This window comes from Mus caroli, unplaced genomic scaffold (assembly GCF_978045245.1).
Source record: "Mus caroli unplaced genomic scaffold, Mus_caroli_1 scaffold_14, whole genome shotgun sequence".
Classification (NCBI taxonomy): domain Eukaryota; kingdom Metazoa; phylum Chordata; class Mammalia; order Rodentia; family Muridae; genus Mus; species Mus caroli.
Genome location: NW_028227269.1, coordinates 80413062 through 80433546, shown reverse-complemented (window position 1 = coordinate 80433546; position 20485 = coordinate 80413062). Strand labels below are relative to the sequence as shown.

The window sequence follows — 20485 nt, the reverse complement described above, 5'->3', positions numbered from 1 at the left end:
TACGTGCACGAGCACTTGCAGAAAATAAGGCAGAGAACTTGACATGGATACACTTGGGTTCCACATCTGCATGCTCCGAATCCAGTGATTTAGCCAGTTGTAGATCAAAAGTGTTTAGAAAGAGAAAAAAAGTATGTCTACACTAAATATGTATAATGTTTTTCTTATTATTCCCTAAGCAATATAATAACCCCATCCATACATTTACACTGTATTAGGTGTGTTAAGTAATCAAGGGATTTACAGTATACACAAGAAGACAAGTAGCAGCGACAGGCAAATGGGACATATCATTGTGTAGACAGTGCACAGGCCAGCGTAGCCTTTCCAGGAGTTATACTTCTGGTAAGTTGAGATTAAAACTATAATAATTTAAAATAAGCACCACAGGGATCTTTCTCACAATAAAATTTAAATTTCAAATAGTAATGTAACTAAAAATAGGAGGCTGTAGAGACGGCTCAGCAGTAAGAGCACCGGCTGCTCTTGCAGAGGACCCAGACTGGGTTCCCAGCACCCACACGGCAGCTCACAACTATCTGTAATTCCAGTTCAGAGACCTGATGCCTTCGGATCCCAAGGACACCATGCAGGCACATGGTGCTCAGGCACATATGCATACAGTAAGTGAATAAAGAATTTATTTTTAAAAACAGAAGTTAAATTACAATACATCTATACAATGCAGTTTATGTCATTAAAACTATCAAAGTAAAGTGCTTTTACTACTTCAAATATTTCCTGAGTAACTGTCAGTGCCAAGCACTAACTTAAGAGCTAAGATCCGGTTACAGGAAAGCAAGGCCCAGCTTTAAGAAGCTCGCAGATACCAATGGATACCTAATGAGAATAATGGTAGTTTGTGATTACCAAAGTGAGCAACATTATTACAAAAGTAAAATGCTTGCTCAATAAACCAGAGAGGGGAAGGAAGGTAGAAACTCAGGCTATGACTGGTGGCATGAACTAGTGAGTGAGAGGCATACAGAGATGCTGTGGGTGGAGGAGCCACACTGTTGCTGTATTGTCCTTACATTATAACCTGAAATCACTCATGTTATGCTGAGTTTGCTAAAAGCAGACCCAGCTTGTGGCGTGTATTGGGTGCTATTACTCAGTCCCACAGCTGTGTAACATGGCACTGGCAGTACCATTTCAAGGACCAAATGAAGTTACACACCCAGTCCACACCAGAGCTGTCTGTGAGACTCAGGTCAGTGGTGTGCATTACTTTGTAAAAACTCAAGACACTTCTGGCCATACAGATAAACTTGATCCCTCTGTCAAAAACATAGAGTTGGTGGAGCCAAGGAAACTGCTACAGTGTAACCAAGCAACAGAGGGATACTTGTAAGAATATAAAACTGAAAGATATTTACAACACATCGAGTGGAAAATGCAGATTATATAAAATATAAAATTTACTTAAGCTATATATACATTTTAGTGTTATATGCATTTTTTTCTTTCTTCTTCCTGAGAGCGTTTCCACATAAGACTAGGGCAGCTTAGAATATGGGATCTTCCTGCTTCCATCTGCTAGGGTTACAGGTTACATGTCACCTTGTTGGGCTTCTGCATGTGTAATTGTTATGATGCTGAGATTTACAAACCATGCATAACTTTCTTTCAGTTATGGTTCCTGTGTCTTGCTCTTCACTGTAACCGTTATCAAGTAGCATTACTGTCCTAAGTTGTTGAATGATGAGTCCTCCAAACATGCTAGTTTCTGTCTTCTTTCTGAGATTACAACCTACAGTTACCAATGCGCACACAGTGGTAGACTAATGCTGCTTCACACCTTCAGGAGAACACGGGGCAGGAGAGCAAACACATCACTCCATGCTCACTACCACCTACATCCCTGCACACTCATCCCCTCACCTTGGACACAGTACTCACATTGTCATTTACATCTACAAGGCAAGCACGCTGGTGATGGTCTCTTACCTTGGACCGTTGCTGTCCTTCCTCCTTGTTGAACAGTTGCCTTGTTCGGCTTTGGCTCGCTGATCTGTGAACTCCTTTGCACTCCTATCTACAATTTCCCCGGCATCAAGTGCTCTGTGGAGTCGATAGTTGACCATCTTCAGAATAATGAAAACAGCAGCTACCACAGGACAATACACTGCTACTATAATCATCGAGGAGGGAAGGGCCTTTAAGGGAAAGGAAAGATAAGTATTTTAGAACAGTTTACATTTCGCTCCATCCTATAAATCTGTCCCTAAAATAATTGTTATACACGAAGCAATTATACTAAGCTGCAAAGGTAAAGGACTCCACTGCCCAAAACAGAGGCCACACATGTGGCTATTGAGCACCTGAAATATGGCTTAGTTAAGACTAATAAAAAAAAATACGTAATATGTCAACTCCTATATTGATTGCAGGTGAAAATAAAAACTGAATTGCACTGGTTAAAAATTATTGAAAATCACTTACTATGACGACTAAAAGATTTAGATCATAGTGCAGTGCACACTACATTTCTACTGCAAAGTCCAGAGCAGAGGAAAAAAGAAGCCTATGATCCAAACCAAGTCTCAAATCCCTCGGTACGTAGGCTGTGAGCAGCTTCAGTCCCTGCTTATCCTCCGTGCAGAAGAGGAGCTGGGGAAGAGTCTGCACACGAGCACTCATCGCACTTGCAGAGAAGTTCCCAGCACCCACATGGTGGGTAAGAGACATCCATAACTCCAGCATCTGATGGAGCATCTGATGGTGCTTCTGGCCTCCATCAACACAAGGCACACACACAGGGCATATGTACAAACAGGCAAACATTCATACACATACAAGAAAAAATATAAATCTAATTTTTAAGAAAGAGAAAAACTCTGAGCTTAATAAAGCAATCAATGGATTAATTGAAATAAATCAGTCACCTATCCTGGAGACTACAGACCCATTCTATGTGAGGATTAAATAGCTTGAAACCTGACCACCATGGAGGCAGGCTTGGGAAGAGGCCCACCTGCAAGGCATGGCCTCAGAGTCACCACTGGCAGGAGCATGAAACCAGATGAAACTGGTTGAGCATCCTGCATGTGTGTAGCTGCAGGTCCCATGTGTTATCATCAGAGTTCTCCTCCGCTATTGCCAAGCAGAACCCCACGCAAGCTTAGGAAGGGGAGCCTCAAACGGAAATCATGGTGAAATTGAAAAGGTCTTCTTTGTTGAGCCGAAGCTTCACAATACACATACACGGTGCTGGTTTCCTGACCGATTAATCGCTTGGAATCAGAAGGGGAAGCAAAGCCTGATTACAGCTCCGAGTCAGGCTGAGACGCGGGTCTCCATTTGGCCACCCAAACACCTGGATTAAGAAACCCTGCGTATTAGTATAATTAAAAGTTAAACTGCTGGTTCTAATTTAAAATGCTTCTGAGTAACTGGTTTTGCCTTGTGACTTTAAGTTTAAACCTCTATTTTCTTTTTTTTTTTAATTAATAAATACCAGATCTAGATGCATTCTGAAAGATTTACCAGATAGGTGCTTTAAAATGCTCAATTTATGAATGCAATTTAAATTAAAATGATCTTAAGTACAAAAAAATAAGCCACTGTAAAATGAGGGCTAAAATGTTAGGGGAAAATGTGTTTCAGCCTTTCAGCTGATTTGTATGTTTAACAAATCTATGGCTCACTACAAAAACCAAGCACCCTGAATAATCTTCTAAACAAAAAAAGACCACTCTCAAACACACACACAAACACACAGACACACACACACACAGACACACACACACACAGACAGAGACAGAGAAACAGAGAGAGTGGGTGGCACCACTAATATAAACACAGAGAGATAGAAACAAAGAAAGTGACATAAACACACCGAAAAGGGAGACACAGAGACAGAGACAAAGACTAGCTGACCATTTGGCGAATTTGCAAAAGTTCCAATTCCTGATAGGCTACTGAGGCACACTACCCTGATAGGCTACTGAGGCACACTACCCTGATAGGCTACTGAGGCACACTACCCTGATAGGCTACTGAGGCACACTACCCTGATAGGCTACTGAGGCACACTACCCTGATAGGCTACTGAGGCACACTACCCTGATAGGCTACTGAGGCACACTACCCTGTTAGGCTACTGAGGCACACTACCCTGATAGGCTACTGAGGCACACTACCCTGATAGGCTACTGAGGCACACTACCCTGATAGGATACTGAGGCACACTACCCTGATAGGATACTGAGGCACACTACCCTGATAGGCTACTGAGGCACACTACATTTGAGAGACTTAGCCAAGACTGCCCATCTTAACAATTCTTAGCATTAAAGGAAGTCATATACCCACTTCACCATATGTCACAGAGCTCATACCAATTCCATTTTCAAGGAGAGGTAATACAGAATAGGTCAGTTCCATCCTAACCTGGCTCAGTCCATAGTAAGGTAAGAATGGAAGAATACTTAATTATGAATTGTCAAAGATCAGCAACACTCAAAACCCATCTAAATAAATGCCAACCTTCACACCCCAAAACAAGAACAGTGTAAGCAAACCTGCTAAAAGGTGAGGGTTTACTGAAAGGCAAAGCAGAAAACCACCTGTGGGAAGCGCGCAGTCCCATAAAGACTGAAGTGAATGCTGCGTTAAGAAGTTTAAGGAAATCCTTACACACTGGAAACCAGTGTTAGATCAGTAACAGAGGCAGCCACCCTCTAAGTTTCACTTTTCCTGAAGTGGGTCAAAGTGCAGACATACTGGATGGCTGAGCACTGCACTACACCTGCCCTCGCCTCCTTGCTTTGCCGCCTGGGAAACTCAGCTGATTCCTGGACAGCTGGCTATATTAGCTAAAGTCTTCAGGACCATCCATCTTGTCTACAATTATGACTCACTATACTACAAGACAATGGTAAATGCTGTCTGTTTTACAGGGCAAACACCTAAAGCCAGGCACACATAAAACAACTGCAAGGTAGTCTTCTATGTTAGGGATTACACTCTAAAGGGGTAAGAGAAATTGTATTTGTATCTGTGTGTGGTACATATGTTGAGTGTTCATGTGTGTGGCGGTGCACGTGTGTACATGCATGTGCAGGCCCGAGGGATCTTCCTTAGTCACTTTTTACCTTATTTTTCAAGACAGGGTCTCTCACTGACAGACTGGCTGGCCAAGAGGCTCCAGGGAGTCACGGGTCTCTGCTGGTCCTCTATGGTGGAGTTACCGTTCCTAGCTTGAGTACTGGAGAATCCAAACATAACTCCTCAGGCTTCCACAGCAAGCACTTTATAGACAGAGCTATCTCTTCAGCTCCTTGTTTGAATGTTGTATTATATTAGATATAAATACTGTGTTTTCAAGGAAGAAATCCTCAGAATTCTAATTAGCAACAAGCATCAAGTTCAGGGCTCTTTTGGAGAAAAAGTACTATGCAAGCTCTAACTTCTTATTCTCACGTTTACAGTATAATTTGTGTGTGCTGTTGGACACAGCAAATTCTGTCCATTTTTAATCTTTGTGGAAGGTAACTACTAGAGTCACCATAGTTCTGGTTTACAGCACGTAATACTTAAGAAAGTTCTAGCTTTATCTTTTTTTTTTTTTAATTTATTACAGATGGTTGTAAGCCATCATGTGGTTGCTGGGATTTGAACTCATGACCTCTGGAAGAACAGTCAGTGCTCTTAACTGCTGAGCCATCTCTCCAGCCCCTAGCTTTATCTTTTAAGTTACAATATTTTCTTGTGTTTCCTAAGTTAACAGCAAAGTCACTGGTGTAACTGAAACTGAGCACAGCCATTGTTCCTAGGTGGTGAAGCTCAGTCTACCCTGTTGTCACGTAGGAGTTGGTCTACAGGTTTAAACAGCTTGCACAGAAAACTGACTTTAAGAAATGACACGCAGTGGACAGCAGAGATGAAAAGGTGACAGAGCAGCTGGCACCTACTGGTGGACAAACAAGGTCCTCATTAAATAACCATAAAGGTCACAGCTCTGACTGCACAAGATAAAGGCCTGTGCACCATCAAGGCTCTAAGCAGTCTGTGTACATCGCAGCTCTGCGCACAGCTCAGACAGTGAATCTTCCTTTTTAAAAAATATTTATTTATTTATTTATTTATTTATTTATTTATTTAATGTATGTATGTACACTGTACTGTCTTCAGACACACCAGAAGAGGGCATCCGATCCCATTACAGATGGTTGCGAGCCACCATGTGGTTCCTGGGATTTGAACTCAGCACCTCTGGAAGGGCAGTCAGTGCTTTTTTTTTTTTTTTTTTTGGTGGGTTTTCCTTGGGTTTTTTAATTCTTTTTTTTTTTTTTAGATTTATTTATTTATTTTTTTAGGTATTTTCTTCATTTACATTTCCAGTGCTATTCCAAAAGTCCCCCATACCCTCCCACCCACTCCCCTACCCACCCACTCCCACTTCTTGGCCCTGGCGTTCCCCTGTACTGAGGCATATAAAGTTTGTACAACCAATGGGCCTCTCTTTCCACTGATGGCCTCGGCCATCTTCTGATTCATATGCAGCTAGAGACACAAGCTCCGGGTGGTACTGGTTAGTTCATATTGTTGTTCCACCTATAGGGTTGCAGATCCCTTCAGCTCCTTGAGTACTTTCTCTAGCTCCTCCATTGGGGGCCCTGTGTTCCATCCAATAGCTGACTGTGAGCATCCACTTCTGTGTTTGCTAGGCCTCGGCATAGTCTCACAAGAGACAGCTATATCAGGGTCCTTTCAGCAAAATCTTGCTAGTGCATGCAATGGTGTCAGCGTTTGGAGCTGATTATGGGATGGCAGAGCCAGCTCTAGACAGTGGGTCTTTACAACCTTCTGTTTCTCAGTACAAAACTGTATGGGAATAAAGTTAAAGAAGACAAGCTAGGGGGGCTCCTTCCCTGCTATGTTAATTACTTGGTTTTATGATTCCTGATATCTGTTTATTGTACAGTAATATCCAGGTCCTCAAAGTAGTGCAAGCACAACCCAGTAGTGTGTAGTTTAAGGGTAACAGAATGACAAGTACATCACTGACATGCCTCATAAAAGTTGGAGGGACAGAAATACATATTAAACCACATTCAAAGTCATCTGACCCAAACAATGGCAACACTAAAAAAAACAAAAACAAAAACAAAAATCTGTTCTCAACGTCTGAGAGGGAAAAGGAGAATCAGGGATCTGAGAGCAGCCCCGACAACATGGCCAGATGGTGGACATGGCTGGTAGAAAGCAAATATGATAGCCCCTATGACAATACTATAACAATTTCTCAGAGTTAAAAATGGGACAATATGGCTCAGGAGGAAAATGTGCTTGCCATGCGAGCATAGTGACTTGAGTTCAATCTCTGGAACCCATAAAAGATCCTGTCCTCTGACTTCCGCATGTGCACCCCCACTCAAGAATCATATACATGCACACCTATACAAAATGATGGTTTTAGGACATTAAAAATGGAACTGCATATCATCTAGCAATCCTACTCGTATTTATACACGCAAAAGAACTGAAAAAGGAGGTTTTCCACAACGTGTGCATAGCAGCATTATTTACATATGGGTACAAACAATCCAAACATCTATCAACAGACGAATAATGACATGTATATTCACACAGTGAAAGGGTACTCCACATCAAAAAGCAAAGGAATTCTGTCATACACAGCATTCGTGAGCCTTGAGAACATTCTAAGTGAAATAAGACAATATTAAAATCAAACTATTTTTGATGAATCCATGTACATGAAGTATCTAAATAACCAAACTCACACAACAAGAAGCAGAAGAGCAGTTATCTGAGGGGGGGAGGGAGGGAGGGAGGGAGGGAGGGAGGGAGGGAGGGAGGGAGGGAGGGTAGGAGAGGAAGGTGTTGCTTAATACAGTTTCAATTTTGGAAGATGAGGAAATTGAGGACAGTGTGGAAATTGTGTACAATATTTCATACCACTGAATAGAAGTCTCTCCTTATCCATGAGGAGACACGATACATTCCAAGGCCCCCAAAGTAGACAGCACCAAACCCAGACCTTATGCACACGTGCTTTCCTGCACATATGAGAGAGTTAGTTATAAATTAGGCACAGGATGAAGTGAATAGTCAGCATGCACATTTTAAGAACTTTCAGCTTTTCACCTTAAGAAAGCAACTTCCCCCATCCCTTCAGTTTATCCGAGTCATCACCACCGCTACACTGGAGCTTTGGGCCCTACCTTACTTAGGATCACTCTTGCTGTGAAGAGACAACATGACCAAAAAGCAAGCTGGGTAGGGAAGGGTTTATCTGGCTTACATTTCCACATCACTGTTCATCACTAAAAGAAGTAGGACAGAACTCTAAACAGGGCGGGAACCTGTAGGCAGAGTGGATGCAGAGGCCATGGAGGGGCGCTGCTTATTGGCTTGTTCATCTTGCTTTCTTATAGCACCCAGGACCACTAGCCCAGGGATGGCACCACCCACAACGGGCTGTGTCCTCCCACATTAGTCACTCACTAAGAAAATGTGTTACAGCTGGATCCTATGGGGGCATTTTCTCCACTGAGGGTCCCTCCTTTCAGATAACTCTAGCTTGTGTCAAGGTAATATAAAACTAGACAGGGCAGAAAGTACTTGAACACACTGGGGCAGTCTAGCCACAGTGGAGCAGAAACCAAGAGCAACACAAACTAACTGGTGAATGGAGTGTATGTACAGTGAGGACCCATGTCCAAAACGATGGTGCCATTGCTGGGCACAATGGCACCTACTCACAACAGTGCTTCGTTTGAAGGCTAGTTCTGCAGTTTCCCATTTAATATTTTCAGACAGCTGTTGTCATCTGCGATTGAAATTATAATGAATCTATGGTACTATTCACTCAAAAGATGGTTCCCATTTCTTTTAAAAGATAAGAAGTCTCCAACACCCTGGGTAGTGTCCAAGTCTCAAGGGTAGCAAGGTGGCCATAACCAGCCTTGGGCTCTGCAGCCATGTGGAGGGGCATGGGTCTCACTGAGACCAGTCTGCTGCTGTCCCCAGGTCATCCAGGCAGGGCCCCAGGAGCCCCTGCAAGGACACTAGTGCATTAGCAGTAGCATTGGAGGAGCCATTCTGGTTAGAACCAAGTTGCTTCATGAGAAGGCGGCAAGCTGGAGAACGAGTCAGAGTGAAGCCCGGCAGGGAGGGCCTGTACCTGGGGGACTGCTGCCCTGCACAACGATGATCAAGAGCCCCACACTACAGGCCTGCCTGTGCCAGGCTGGCTCAGTCACTGCCCTGACACCCGTCCAGAGGAACAGGAGCAAAATGATTTAAGTCAAGGTAATGTCCCTTCTCTGCCAATGTAACTATGCTTTTATCACTCCTGATTCTGAAAGAGGCACAAAGGACCTAGCCACTGCAGTTGTATCAATTTTCTTCCACGCTGGTTGTTTGACTATCACAAAAGTAGAGACTAATCGAATGGCCTGGCATGTAGTGACTTCCCTAGCCCTAAAGATGACACTGAGGGGACACAATGCACCAAACAATAATGTACTTGAACAATTTCTACATTGTTTTGGCTAGAACAGGAAAAACACAGTCATAGCCAGTTTGGCTGTTATGTCAATGTGGACACACACCAAAGACAGGAAGTTTTCTTTCCCACAAGAGTCAATGTGGGCATCACACAAAGTACAGAAAGTGCTTCACACCCTGAGAATATCCTTTTAGATATGATGTTACACTTCGGTTTGGCCAACACTTTTGGAACTGTGAAGATTACAACCAAGAGTCAGCCAACTTCCACCAGAACACCATTGTGGAGCGAAAGGAGGGGGGCCTCACAAAAGCATCTTCAGGTGGAGGGTCACCTCAGCAATCAGGCTGAGAGGCCACGTCCATTCGGATCGTTCCGGTGCTCTACAGAGAAGAACGTGGCCTCCATGGTGTTCTGGGTATGCAGCGGTGAACAGTTAAGCCAGGTCTGGGACGTGCAAAGTCAGTCTTTACACTTGGAAGAGAACTGGTCTTCTGAGTGAGCACGGCTGGCAGGCTTGCCTTTTGTCCCACTGTTATAGATGCTGATTTGACTACTGGTGAGAAAAGCTCCACTGTTTGGAGATAACTGTTAGTCTGATTCCTGTAGGGGTCTTTTTATTGATTTATTTACCAGGATTTCAACAGTATGCCACGTGGAAATCAGGGACGTTGATCATTAGTGTTAACAGAGTATTTTGCTTCATGTATTAAATTGTACTGCATATAAAGAAGTATAATTCATTTTGCAATTTAGGAAAGGGAAGAGAAAACCGGAGAGGAAAGCTCTGGGTTTATGTGAGAGTCCCTGTCTGTGTTTACAAGGTGGAGAGGGATGGAGGACACCTAACATCAACATATTTCTTCACACATGCACATACCAAAGCCAAAGAGAGACAGACAGACGGGAGGGAGGGAGACAGATGAATATTTTGTTGTGTCCTTCTCCAATGCTTAGAACCAGGCAGAGACAGACCCACTCACAACACAGTTCACAACACAGTCCTCTCTGACTCTGGGAGCTTATTCCTAACATAAGACATTGTAATACTTCCTCCAGGAGTAGAAGGTTGAAGCTATGCACACTTTCTAAGATATTCCTGACAGGACTCTGTTTAGAAGCCAGTTGGCATCACAGAAATGTTTGGAGTAGAACTACCAGCTGTGATATACCCTTATATCCAGTTCTAAACATCAAGTGAGTGATTCTCCCGAGACCAGCACACTGGTGGTCAGATCTGCTCTTGGATGACAGGTACCTCCTTCAGACCCAAAGCAGAGACCCCCGCTCACTGCCTGTGCTGTGCTGTGTCTGGGTCCAGGGCTGCCCACCTCCTTAGTGTGTCTCCAGACACTCTCCATCCACTGATAGTCTATGTCTATGTCGGAGTGATAAGAAACATCTCAGCTTCGGTGTACGGTGTGCATTTCTAAGTGCTTTATGTAGCTGCAACTCATTCAACCCTTGGCCAGTTCATGAGCTTGGCTCTTAATCTCCTATTTTACAGACAGAAAAGCCAAGGTACAAAGAAGTCAGTTGCTTGGTCTCAAAGAAGGACATTAAAGGGTAATTTATCTCTAGAGTCAGGAGTCAGCATTAAAAAACAAAACAAAACATTTTTTAAAGCATTTTAAAAACATCTGACAGTAACTGTCCATCTTTGTGGGTCACAGTGTACTGTTTTGATACATTTACTTACTGTGTACTGATCAACTCAAGAAAGTTTGGGTTATTCACTATCTCAAACACTTAACACTTCTTTGTGATGAAAACATTCAAAATCCTCTCCTCTGGCTAATTTCTGTTATATGGTACAATATAGTTAATCACAGGCAGCCTCAGAATATATAACAGTCCCACTAACTCCTTTCTGGTTGTGACTTTGAGCCCATCAGCAGATTGTATGTGCATTGTGTGTGCGTGTGCATGCGTGTGTAAAGCCCGACAAGTAATTTCTAATCTCCAGATGACCTGCTATTACGCTCACTCTGCTGTCATAAAACAAGAATGCCCACAGGCAGGTATGCACATAGGAGCACAATGTGTTACAGTGAAACGCTACAGCCAATGTCACAAAATAGCACTTTTGATTCTTAACGACCATGAAATAAGGTTAAGCACTGACTGGGTCTGGTGGCATTTGGGAAGAGGAAGAAAGCCAGCCTGAGCTACACACACCTGGTGACTCCAGGGTAGCATGGTCTATTTTCTTCTCTAACCAATGGAGACCTTATGCAAAGCATCAGCACTTCTCCCTGACTTGCTGAATGCAAACCCAGAACTTCCCCAGCACCAGGTTCCCCCAACTGCAAAGCAAAGTGGCTGCCAGGACCCACTCTTCTACAATGGGCACAAAGCGGCTGCCAGGACCCACTCTTCTTTGATGGGCACAAAGCAGCTGCCAGGACCCACTCTTCTACGATGGGCACATGCTTCTAAAGTGAAGGCACTTAACCTGTCCTCTGACAACAAAACTCTGCAGAGCTCATCTTGGTTAGGCTCTGGGTGAAGGACTTTAAGTAATTTTTCAGGGTAGTTATAAAACATTTTCTGGCAAAAGTACACAGCATATCTACAGGAAGCTGTAATTACAGACATAACCTCCCTTTTGGTATCTTCCCCCTTTAGTGGGAAAATGTATCAATGTATACGAGGAAACACTGCCTCAGCATTCCTGAGTATAACTGGCTCCCCAGAATCACTAAACGGTCCCAAAGCCTTATATCACTACGTAACCATGTTTAAACAGACACCGACCAAGGGCTAGAAACAATACAATAAAAGAAAATGTAAATAGATAAAAACACGAAGACCAAGTTTTATCTCTCTAAAAAACATTAAGGAAACTTAAAAAAAAAAAAAAAAACATTGTTAGCTTTTCAAAATAAATATTCCAAAGTTCACAATTCTCTCCCTTAAACTAGATAATGTTCTTGAAATGTTTAATTTCAAGAACATGTTATAATTTGCAAACTGATAAATAAAACTGACACAGCCCTAAGGCTATACTTTATTGTCTTATGATATGTAGTATCTGCTGTTAAAAAAAAAAAAAAAAAAAAGTTAATGAATACTTTTGCTTCTAGATTCAAAATACTAGATCAACCCAGATTATTCCTGTTAAGCCCATACATTTCTATGGGAACCCTGGCTGTGACCAGCCAAAGGTCACTGTGTCTAGTGAACTCACACCATCACTAGAATATCTGAAAACAAAAACTCGTTTTTTTTTTCTTGGCTTTAAACTTCTGTCAGTTCTGACAACCTCTTGTACAAAGAGGAATAAAAGTTAAATATTCACCATACCTGGCCTGCTAATGCTAGCTAATGAGGAAGCTTAAGTCAGGAGGATCACAAATTCAAGGCCTGCCTAGACTACGGTAAGATCATGCCCAGCTCAAACAACCCAATGAGATCCTTTCTCAGAGTCAAGAGACCTGGAATGCAGTGCATTGGTAGTGTTTGTCCAGCACACGTCCGCAGTGACAGCACTGTCACAAACTCTTGGATGAGAGCAGTCCCCTTCAGCTCCATCAGAACTTCAGCCAGACCTACAGCTATTTTTAAGGGTACAGGTGACTGTCTGGGGAAACCACTGATCACTCTGTGCAATTGCTCGAGTAAGTGAGCACTTAGCTCTGTATTCTAGTTTTTCCTAGGCACCTAGAGCTGTGCTGGGTAGAAAGGATACTGTGCTCCATCTACTGTGTTCCCGGAGCTATGCAGTTGGGGGACATGTACTTCACCACTATGTGCAAAGATCACTTTGGCTTATTCAACAAGAAGGGCAGAAAAGAGAATCCTCCGATGCATGCAATTCAAGTTTACAGCTAGGCCACCTCTGGCCCTGGTTAAAAAAACAATGTTGGAAGGAGGCTCAGCAACCAAATATTGACTGCAAACTTATAAACTGATTGCTCATCAAGATGAGAGGGAGCTGAGGTAAGAAGAATGTTTTCATTAGGCCTTCCAATTGTCACACACATGCTGCCCCTAGGGGTCTTAGAAAAGGTCCTGAGAGCAGCAGCTGTGACCCTGGGGACCTGGCCCTCTTGCCGGCCTCTCTCCTGGGGACTGAGGTACAGCACTCTAGTTAGATGTTTTCCTCCGACTATGACACTACACAGGCAAAGGAGAAACACTGGCCCAATGTTGAGGTTCAAGGGAAAATATTCTAAGTCCAACCACACAATAGGTCAGATTAACGTCAGAGACAGGTCTGGCTAGGAAATTCTAACGAACTTAGAAAGCATCTTCCATAAAGGCAACAAATTAACAAATAGTTTCAATTCTGAAATTTTTTCTCTAATTCAAATGGAATTATTATGAATACTAGCTACTATCTTATGTTTGCACCCCACACTTATGCTACCTCATAAAATATTTATATTTTTAGCTGCAGATGAATGGATTTCTTAAGGAAACAGTGGTCAAAATTTATGCCCATCCAAAAGTGACTAAACTACAAAATACACTACATTCCACTTGCCATCAAGTCAATGGTAGTACCAGAATTTAGAAATGGGTAGCCCAAAGCAGCAATGAGAAGAAGGCACTGGCACCAGAGGTACAGGATGCAGAGCTTGAGAGACACTCGAAGCCCAAGGACATAGCTGGTACACTGAAATCATCTTACACACTTCACAGAGTGTTCCTACAAACTTTTCTTTTTGTTAAGTTGGGGCTTTGAAGGCATTTGGGTTTATAATTTTGAATAAGATCTTCACAGTTAAATTGTTATATAAAGTATGTTTAGGGATATTATTTTCCTACTGGTTCTTTAAATAATCTTGTTCAGTTTATTCACCTAAATCTTTACCTCAGAACTGAGTATATATTAAAAGCTGTTATTCGTTATCTACATAAACTTACATATCAACTGCTTCAGTACTAGTAATTTGAATTACAATGCCATATGTATACAATACAATGCTTTTACTAGGAATTCTATTTGCCTTAGAACAATTCATTTGTACTTCACTAAGGGATTTTTTTTTTTTTCTGATTTACTTGGTTTCATTCATTCCACATTTATTCCTATCTTCAACAGCTTCTTGGCAAGGCATTCATTATTTATACATGATAAGTTGTAATACCAGTAGCAGTGTAATCTATGTAAAGATGTTTAAGCCTTTTAAAAGTCAAGTCCTATTGCCAATACACAAAGGAAAGCAGGAGAGAGCTGTAACTGGGCAAGTGGCACAGAAAAATAAAGATGTTCATGGGTAAAAAATACAGAACTAGAAAGGCAGGTCAGCCATAACAGTTGTTACTGCTCCTGCAGAGAACTGGGGTTCAGTCCCAGCACCAAGACTCACAATTATCCAGAAGTCCAGCTCTAGAGACCTGACTCTTTCTTCTAACCAATATGGACACCTGGCACACACAGGGTGCACATATATACAGGCAGATACTCATACACATAGAATAACATAAGCTAAGAAAAAGTTCCAGTTGTTCCAAACATAAACAAGCTTATTTTTGCCATACTTCTCTAAACAACACAGCCTAACACATACTTACACAGCACTTACGCTGTACTAGGCACTGCATACGTAGGGATAATCTTTTAGGTACTGTGTAGAACCATCACCTATCAATAAACGTCTGATGGCCTATTAGCAAAAGCAGGACTAGAAGGTGGGACATCTGGCAGATATACTGGAACTCTGAGAGATAGTCAAAGGCTTGAATACAGAAAAAGAGAGAGAGAGAACAGATAAATGACATAACTGAAATTGATACCTTTCCAATTATGAATATTACCACATTGGCAATCATTATTCCAATCTTGATAGCCATGATAGCTTCTTATATCTTCTCAAAGAAAAGGGTTTTAGAGATACAAGAAAAAGAGAAATGTGAAAAATGGAAACAAGCCTAAGAAGAAAAATTAGAAAAAAAAAAATCACAAATAAAAATGAGGAAGAGTCAAGCAGTGGTGGCACACGCCTTTAATCCCAGCACTCGGGAGGCAGAGGCAGGCGGATTTCTGAGTTCGAGGCCAGCCTGGTCTACAGAGTGAGTTCCAGGACAGCCAGGGCTACACAGAGAAACCCTGTCTCAAAAAACAAAAACAAAAACAAAAAAATTGAGGAAGATAGTAGAGATACAAGAAAAAGAGAAATATGAATGAAAACAGGCCTTAGAAGAAAAATTAGAAAAAAAAATTATAAATTGAGGAAGATACTAGAGATAGAGGAAATAAGGCCAGAGCCTACTGAACCACCACATAATGAAAGTCAGCCAAAGGTTGTTACAAAACCAATCTTAGCTTATCCAGTTACTGTACAACAAATGTCAGCAGATGCTAGAAGCCTACAAGAGTATGAAGAATTTGGATGGCATCCTGTAGATATGCTAGATTCAAAAACACTTAAAGGCTAGCAAACACAGGAGTGGATGTTCACAGTCAGCTATTGGATGTATCACAGGGCTCCCAATGGAGAAGCTAGAGAAAGTACCCAAGGAGCTAAAGGGATCTGCAACCCTATTGTTGGAACAACATGATGTACTAACCAGAACCCCGGAGCTCTTGTCTCTAGCTGCATATGTATCGAAAGATGGCCTAGTCGGCCATCACTGGAAAGAGAGGCCCATTGGACTTGCAAACTTTATATGCCCCAATATAGGGGAATGCCAGGGCCAAAAGAATGGGAATGGGTGGGTAGGGAAGTGGGGGGCGCTATGGGGGACTTTTGGGATAGCACTGGAAATGTAACTGAGGAAAATATGTAATAAAAATATTAAAAATTAAAAAAAAGAAATATAATACAAAAAAACACTTAAAGGAGCAGTAAATTCATATAGTATATATTCACCATTCATAAAGCATATATTAAAATCTAGAGCAATTCAAAATAGAATAATCCCCCAAGACCAAGAAAGATGGCAAGAGCAATATTAGAACCTGGTCTGCAGTTACAATGGAGTTACAATGGAGAAAAGCAGCTAGGGAGATGGAACAGAAAAACAGGGCTAGAGGTATCAATAATTCTCAAGACCAGCTATTAAGCAAAGATCCTTATGCTGAGGTACAGATGCAAGTCATATGTGACAAAGCCACCTGGGCAAGTATAGCAACTTCAAGTGACTAGGATAAGGTTGAAGGAACAGGAAAAAGACTTGAACCATTTACTCAGATTATGCAAGGTCCAAAAGAAACATTCACTGACTTTTACCAAGACTGACTTCAGGTGTGAACAGAAAGGTGTCTGATCCAGAAGCTAGGAAAGCAGTGAATGAATCTTTAGCTTTTAAAAATGCTAATGCTGAATGCAAGAGGATGATCAGGCCCTTAAAGGTAAGATTAGCACCAACTGATGAATGGATTAGAAATATGACTGATTAGACCTCATTCATACGACTTTAACGGAAGAAGTGATTGCTAAAGGTTTTGAGAAAAATCCAAACTCTCAAATGTCTTAATTGTGATGAACAAGGTCATTTAAAAAAGAATTATAGAAAGAACGGAACTAATTTCAAAAGCAGGCCTGTGCCTTCTGGAATATGCAGATGGTGCAGCAAAGGCCAACACTGGATTAATGAATGTAGATCAACAAGAGACAGAAAGGATAACCCCTTGTTGGGAAATGCCCCCCATGGGGGGGGGGCTTCTTGCACACCCTGATATCAGTTCAGATCAGCCATTTTGGTCTTCAGAGAAAACAATTAAGCAACAAGAACCCAGATATCAAAGTCAGAGCAATTTCTACAGATAAAACCCAGAAAGGACCTAGAAACAAGTATTTTGGCAAACTTCTATAGATGATCAGAGGCCAAAACTAAAGTTACTTATAAATAATATTGAAAATGAAGGTCTAGTAGACACTGGAGTGGATGTAACCATAATCTAACCAAAATCTTGGCCTCCAAATCGGCCTCTTCAAGAGGTAGGTATACAACTTTGAGGGGTTGTAACTTCATCCCACAAAAAACCAAAGTGTAAAATAGCTTAAATGTATAGGGCCTGAAGGTCAAATAGGAAAACTAAGGCCAATGTGGCTGATAAATCCATGAATTTATGGGGAAGAGATTTGTTGTGACAATGGTAAATATAAATTAGCATTCTTCCAACCTCAGAGGCAAGCCATAAAAGATGTTCCTGATAAAGGTATTATAAAAGGTTGTCAAGAACAGTTATGGACTGTCCAAGTTGTCCATAAATAAGACACAATAGAGACTGGCTCTCCTATTTTACATGGGGGAGACACTGATGACAGAACACGAGTGGTTGACTGACCAACTACTTAGATAGAACAATGGCCTATGACAAAAGAAAAAGCAAGCACTAGAACAGCTAGTCTAAGGCTCAACACAGAGAAGAGCCCACAGTCCTTGGAATTCTCCCTCATTTGTCATTAAAAAGAAATCTAGAGGACTGGAGAGATGGCTCAGTGGTCAAGAGCACTGACTGCTCTTCCAGAGGTCCTGAGTTCAATTCCCAGCAACCACATGGTGGCTCATTGGGATCTGCTGTCCTCTTCTGGTGTGTCTAAAGACAGCAATAGTGTACTCACATTAATAAAATAATTCTTTTTTAAAAATCTAAAAAAGTGAAGGATGTTGATCAATCTGAGAGCAATAATAAAATCATTCAGTCAATGGGTTCTCTACAGCCTGGAATCCCACTGCTTTCACTGTTACCAAAGGCATGGTCTATCATAGTGATCGATTTAAAAGACAGCTTTTTTTTCACAATCCCTTTACAAAAACAAGATAGAGTGAGATCTGCTTTCACAGAGCCTACATTTAACTACTCCATACCAACTAAGAGGATACCACTGGAGAGTCTTGCCACAAGGAATGTTGAATAGTCCTACCTTATGCCAATATTTAATACAGGAGCCATTATAAATAATCTGTAAACAATTTCCTCAATCAATAATTTACCTTTATATGGATGGAGATACCTAATTTAAAAAATGTTTGATGAAGTAAAGAGAATTTTGCCTTGTTAGTGATTAAAAATTGCTCCTGAAAAATACAGAGATTCTATTAATTATCTAGGATATAAGAAACATCTGCAGGAAACTCGACAGAAAGTACAAATCAGGAGAGACCAATTAAGAATCCTTAATGATTTTCAAAAATTGTTGGGAGACATTGATCGGTTAAGACCCACAACTGGATTAACTACTCAAGAGCTAAGTAATTTATTTCAAACTGTACAAGGTAATAAGACTTAAGTAGTCCAAGAAAATTATCATCTGAGGCTGAGGGAGAATTGGCTCTGGGAGAAAAGAAATTACAAGATGCACATGTGGATCATTTGGATTCAAAGGTGACCTCTATTTTATTTATTTTGCATTCTACTCTTGTTTAAGGTATTGCACCTGTGTAATTCTTAAAAATGCAATGTTCTAGTCCTTTTGAAAGATTTTGTTACAAATTGTTTAGGATAATGAAGAAGCACAAATTAGTAGTTAGTCAACTAAACTTATGGTCATTTTAGATACTAGTTTAGTTAATTACAAAAATATGCTTCCTAAATTGAACAGAGAGTAAATAGCTGGAAACAAGCAATTCAGATACACTGTAGATAGATGGTCTTTAAAAACCTCAGAGATCTACAGAATATGGCATTTAAAGATGTTTTATTAATAAACGGCTTTTTTGACAGTGAAACATGCCAGCTGCTGACAGCACCCCATTCTACTTCAAAGGAGATGATGAGGGGACGGGAGCAAGAACTCTGCGGGGGGGGGGGGGGTACTGGGAAGAGGGGCAACATTTGGGTGTAAATAAAAATAACTAATTATGGGGGCTGGTGAGATGGCTCAGCAGGTAAGAACACCGACTGCTTTTCCAGAGGTCCTGAGTTTAAATCCCAGCAACCACATGGTGGTTCACAACCATCTATGTGACCTGATGCCCTCCTCTGGTGTGTCTGAAGACAGCTACAGTGTACTCGTATACATAAAATTTAAAAAAAAAAATTAAATTAATTAATAGAGAAAAAAATATGAGCATCAAAGAACCTCCATATGGAGTTTGCTTCAAAAGTGGCAAGCTAGTCACTGGGCAAGAAACTCCCTGCTTCAACTAATGACAGCACACTGTCAATCTATGGACAAGGAGGACACAGAAAAAGCCAACTGCCGAGCTTTGCCAGGACAAGATAAGCAGTCTCTCATAATTCCTGCTTCACAGAAAAGTCTGTCAAATGTTTGAGGCCAGAAGGCTGAAGATGATACCCCAACGACTCAAAGAAATGTGGGGGACTGTCTAGGCAGTCGGCTGTCTCTGTCATTTCTATAGTTTTGGAAGCTGCTTGCCTACACTTTCTGCATACTCAGACAGGAATCCCTCTTAGGTCTCTGACAGGACTGAAGACTAGATAGAAATCTCATCATCTTCTTTGGAGTAGACTGGGATTGCTGTCAGGAACCTTTTACTAATAAAACATCTTTAAATGCCATATTCTGTTAGCCTCACATACAAACTGAAGTTGTTTAGGATTTAAGAAAATGTTTTTAGGTCTAAGTAGATGCTTTTAGGTTGATAAATGCAAGTTATGATAAGTACAAAACTCTGAACTCATGTAGATAACACAGTACTTTCTCCAAAGTTGCCAAATGCATATGGATTGAATATTGTGAATGTATGTAATTCTTACCTGATAGTTTTCATATTTGTTCTTATTGTATATAGTTTATTCATGTTGGAGAAGGAGTCTTTTATTGGACCGAAAGGAGGAGATGTAGGGATCTCTTGTGTAATGTGTGGAAGCATTACCTGACAATAATAATATGATGGCCTATTAGCAAATGGCAGGGTTAGAAAGGGAGACATTTGTCAGAGAGATTGGAAGTCTGTGAGTAATCGGAGATGAAAAGATTCAACCTAGACTCTGTGGATGTTGGACACATGAAACTGAGAGTAACTAACCCTGTGGCAGACACAGAACAGTTTAAATGGATTATGTAAGTTACAGGCTAGCTGGGGAACAAACCCAAGCTTAAGGCCTGGGCATTTATTCATAAATAAGCCTCCAAGATGTTA

At 41.3% G+C, this 20485-nt stretch overlaps 1 protein-coding gene across 5 annotated transcripts in view; it reads right to left on the bottom strand.

Moving 5' to 3' along the window:
* Pcnx1 (pecanex 1) overlaps positions 1–20485 on the bottom strand; it is a 144113-nt gene that overhangs the window by 104029 nt on the left and 19599 nt on the right. For all 5 annotated transcript variants that reach the window (XM_021179162.3, XM_029484751.2, XM_029484750.2 and 2 more), the window contains exon 2: positions 1951–2159. In XM_021179162.3, coding sequence (XP_021034821.1) covers positions 1951–2159 — 209 coding nt within the window. The remainder of the gene's footprint in view (positions 1–1950; positions 2160–20485) is intronic.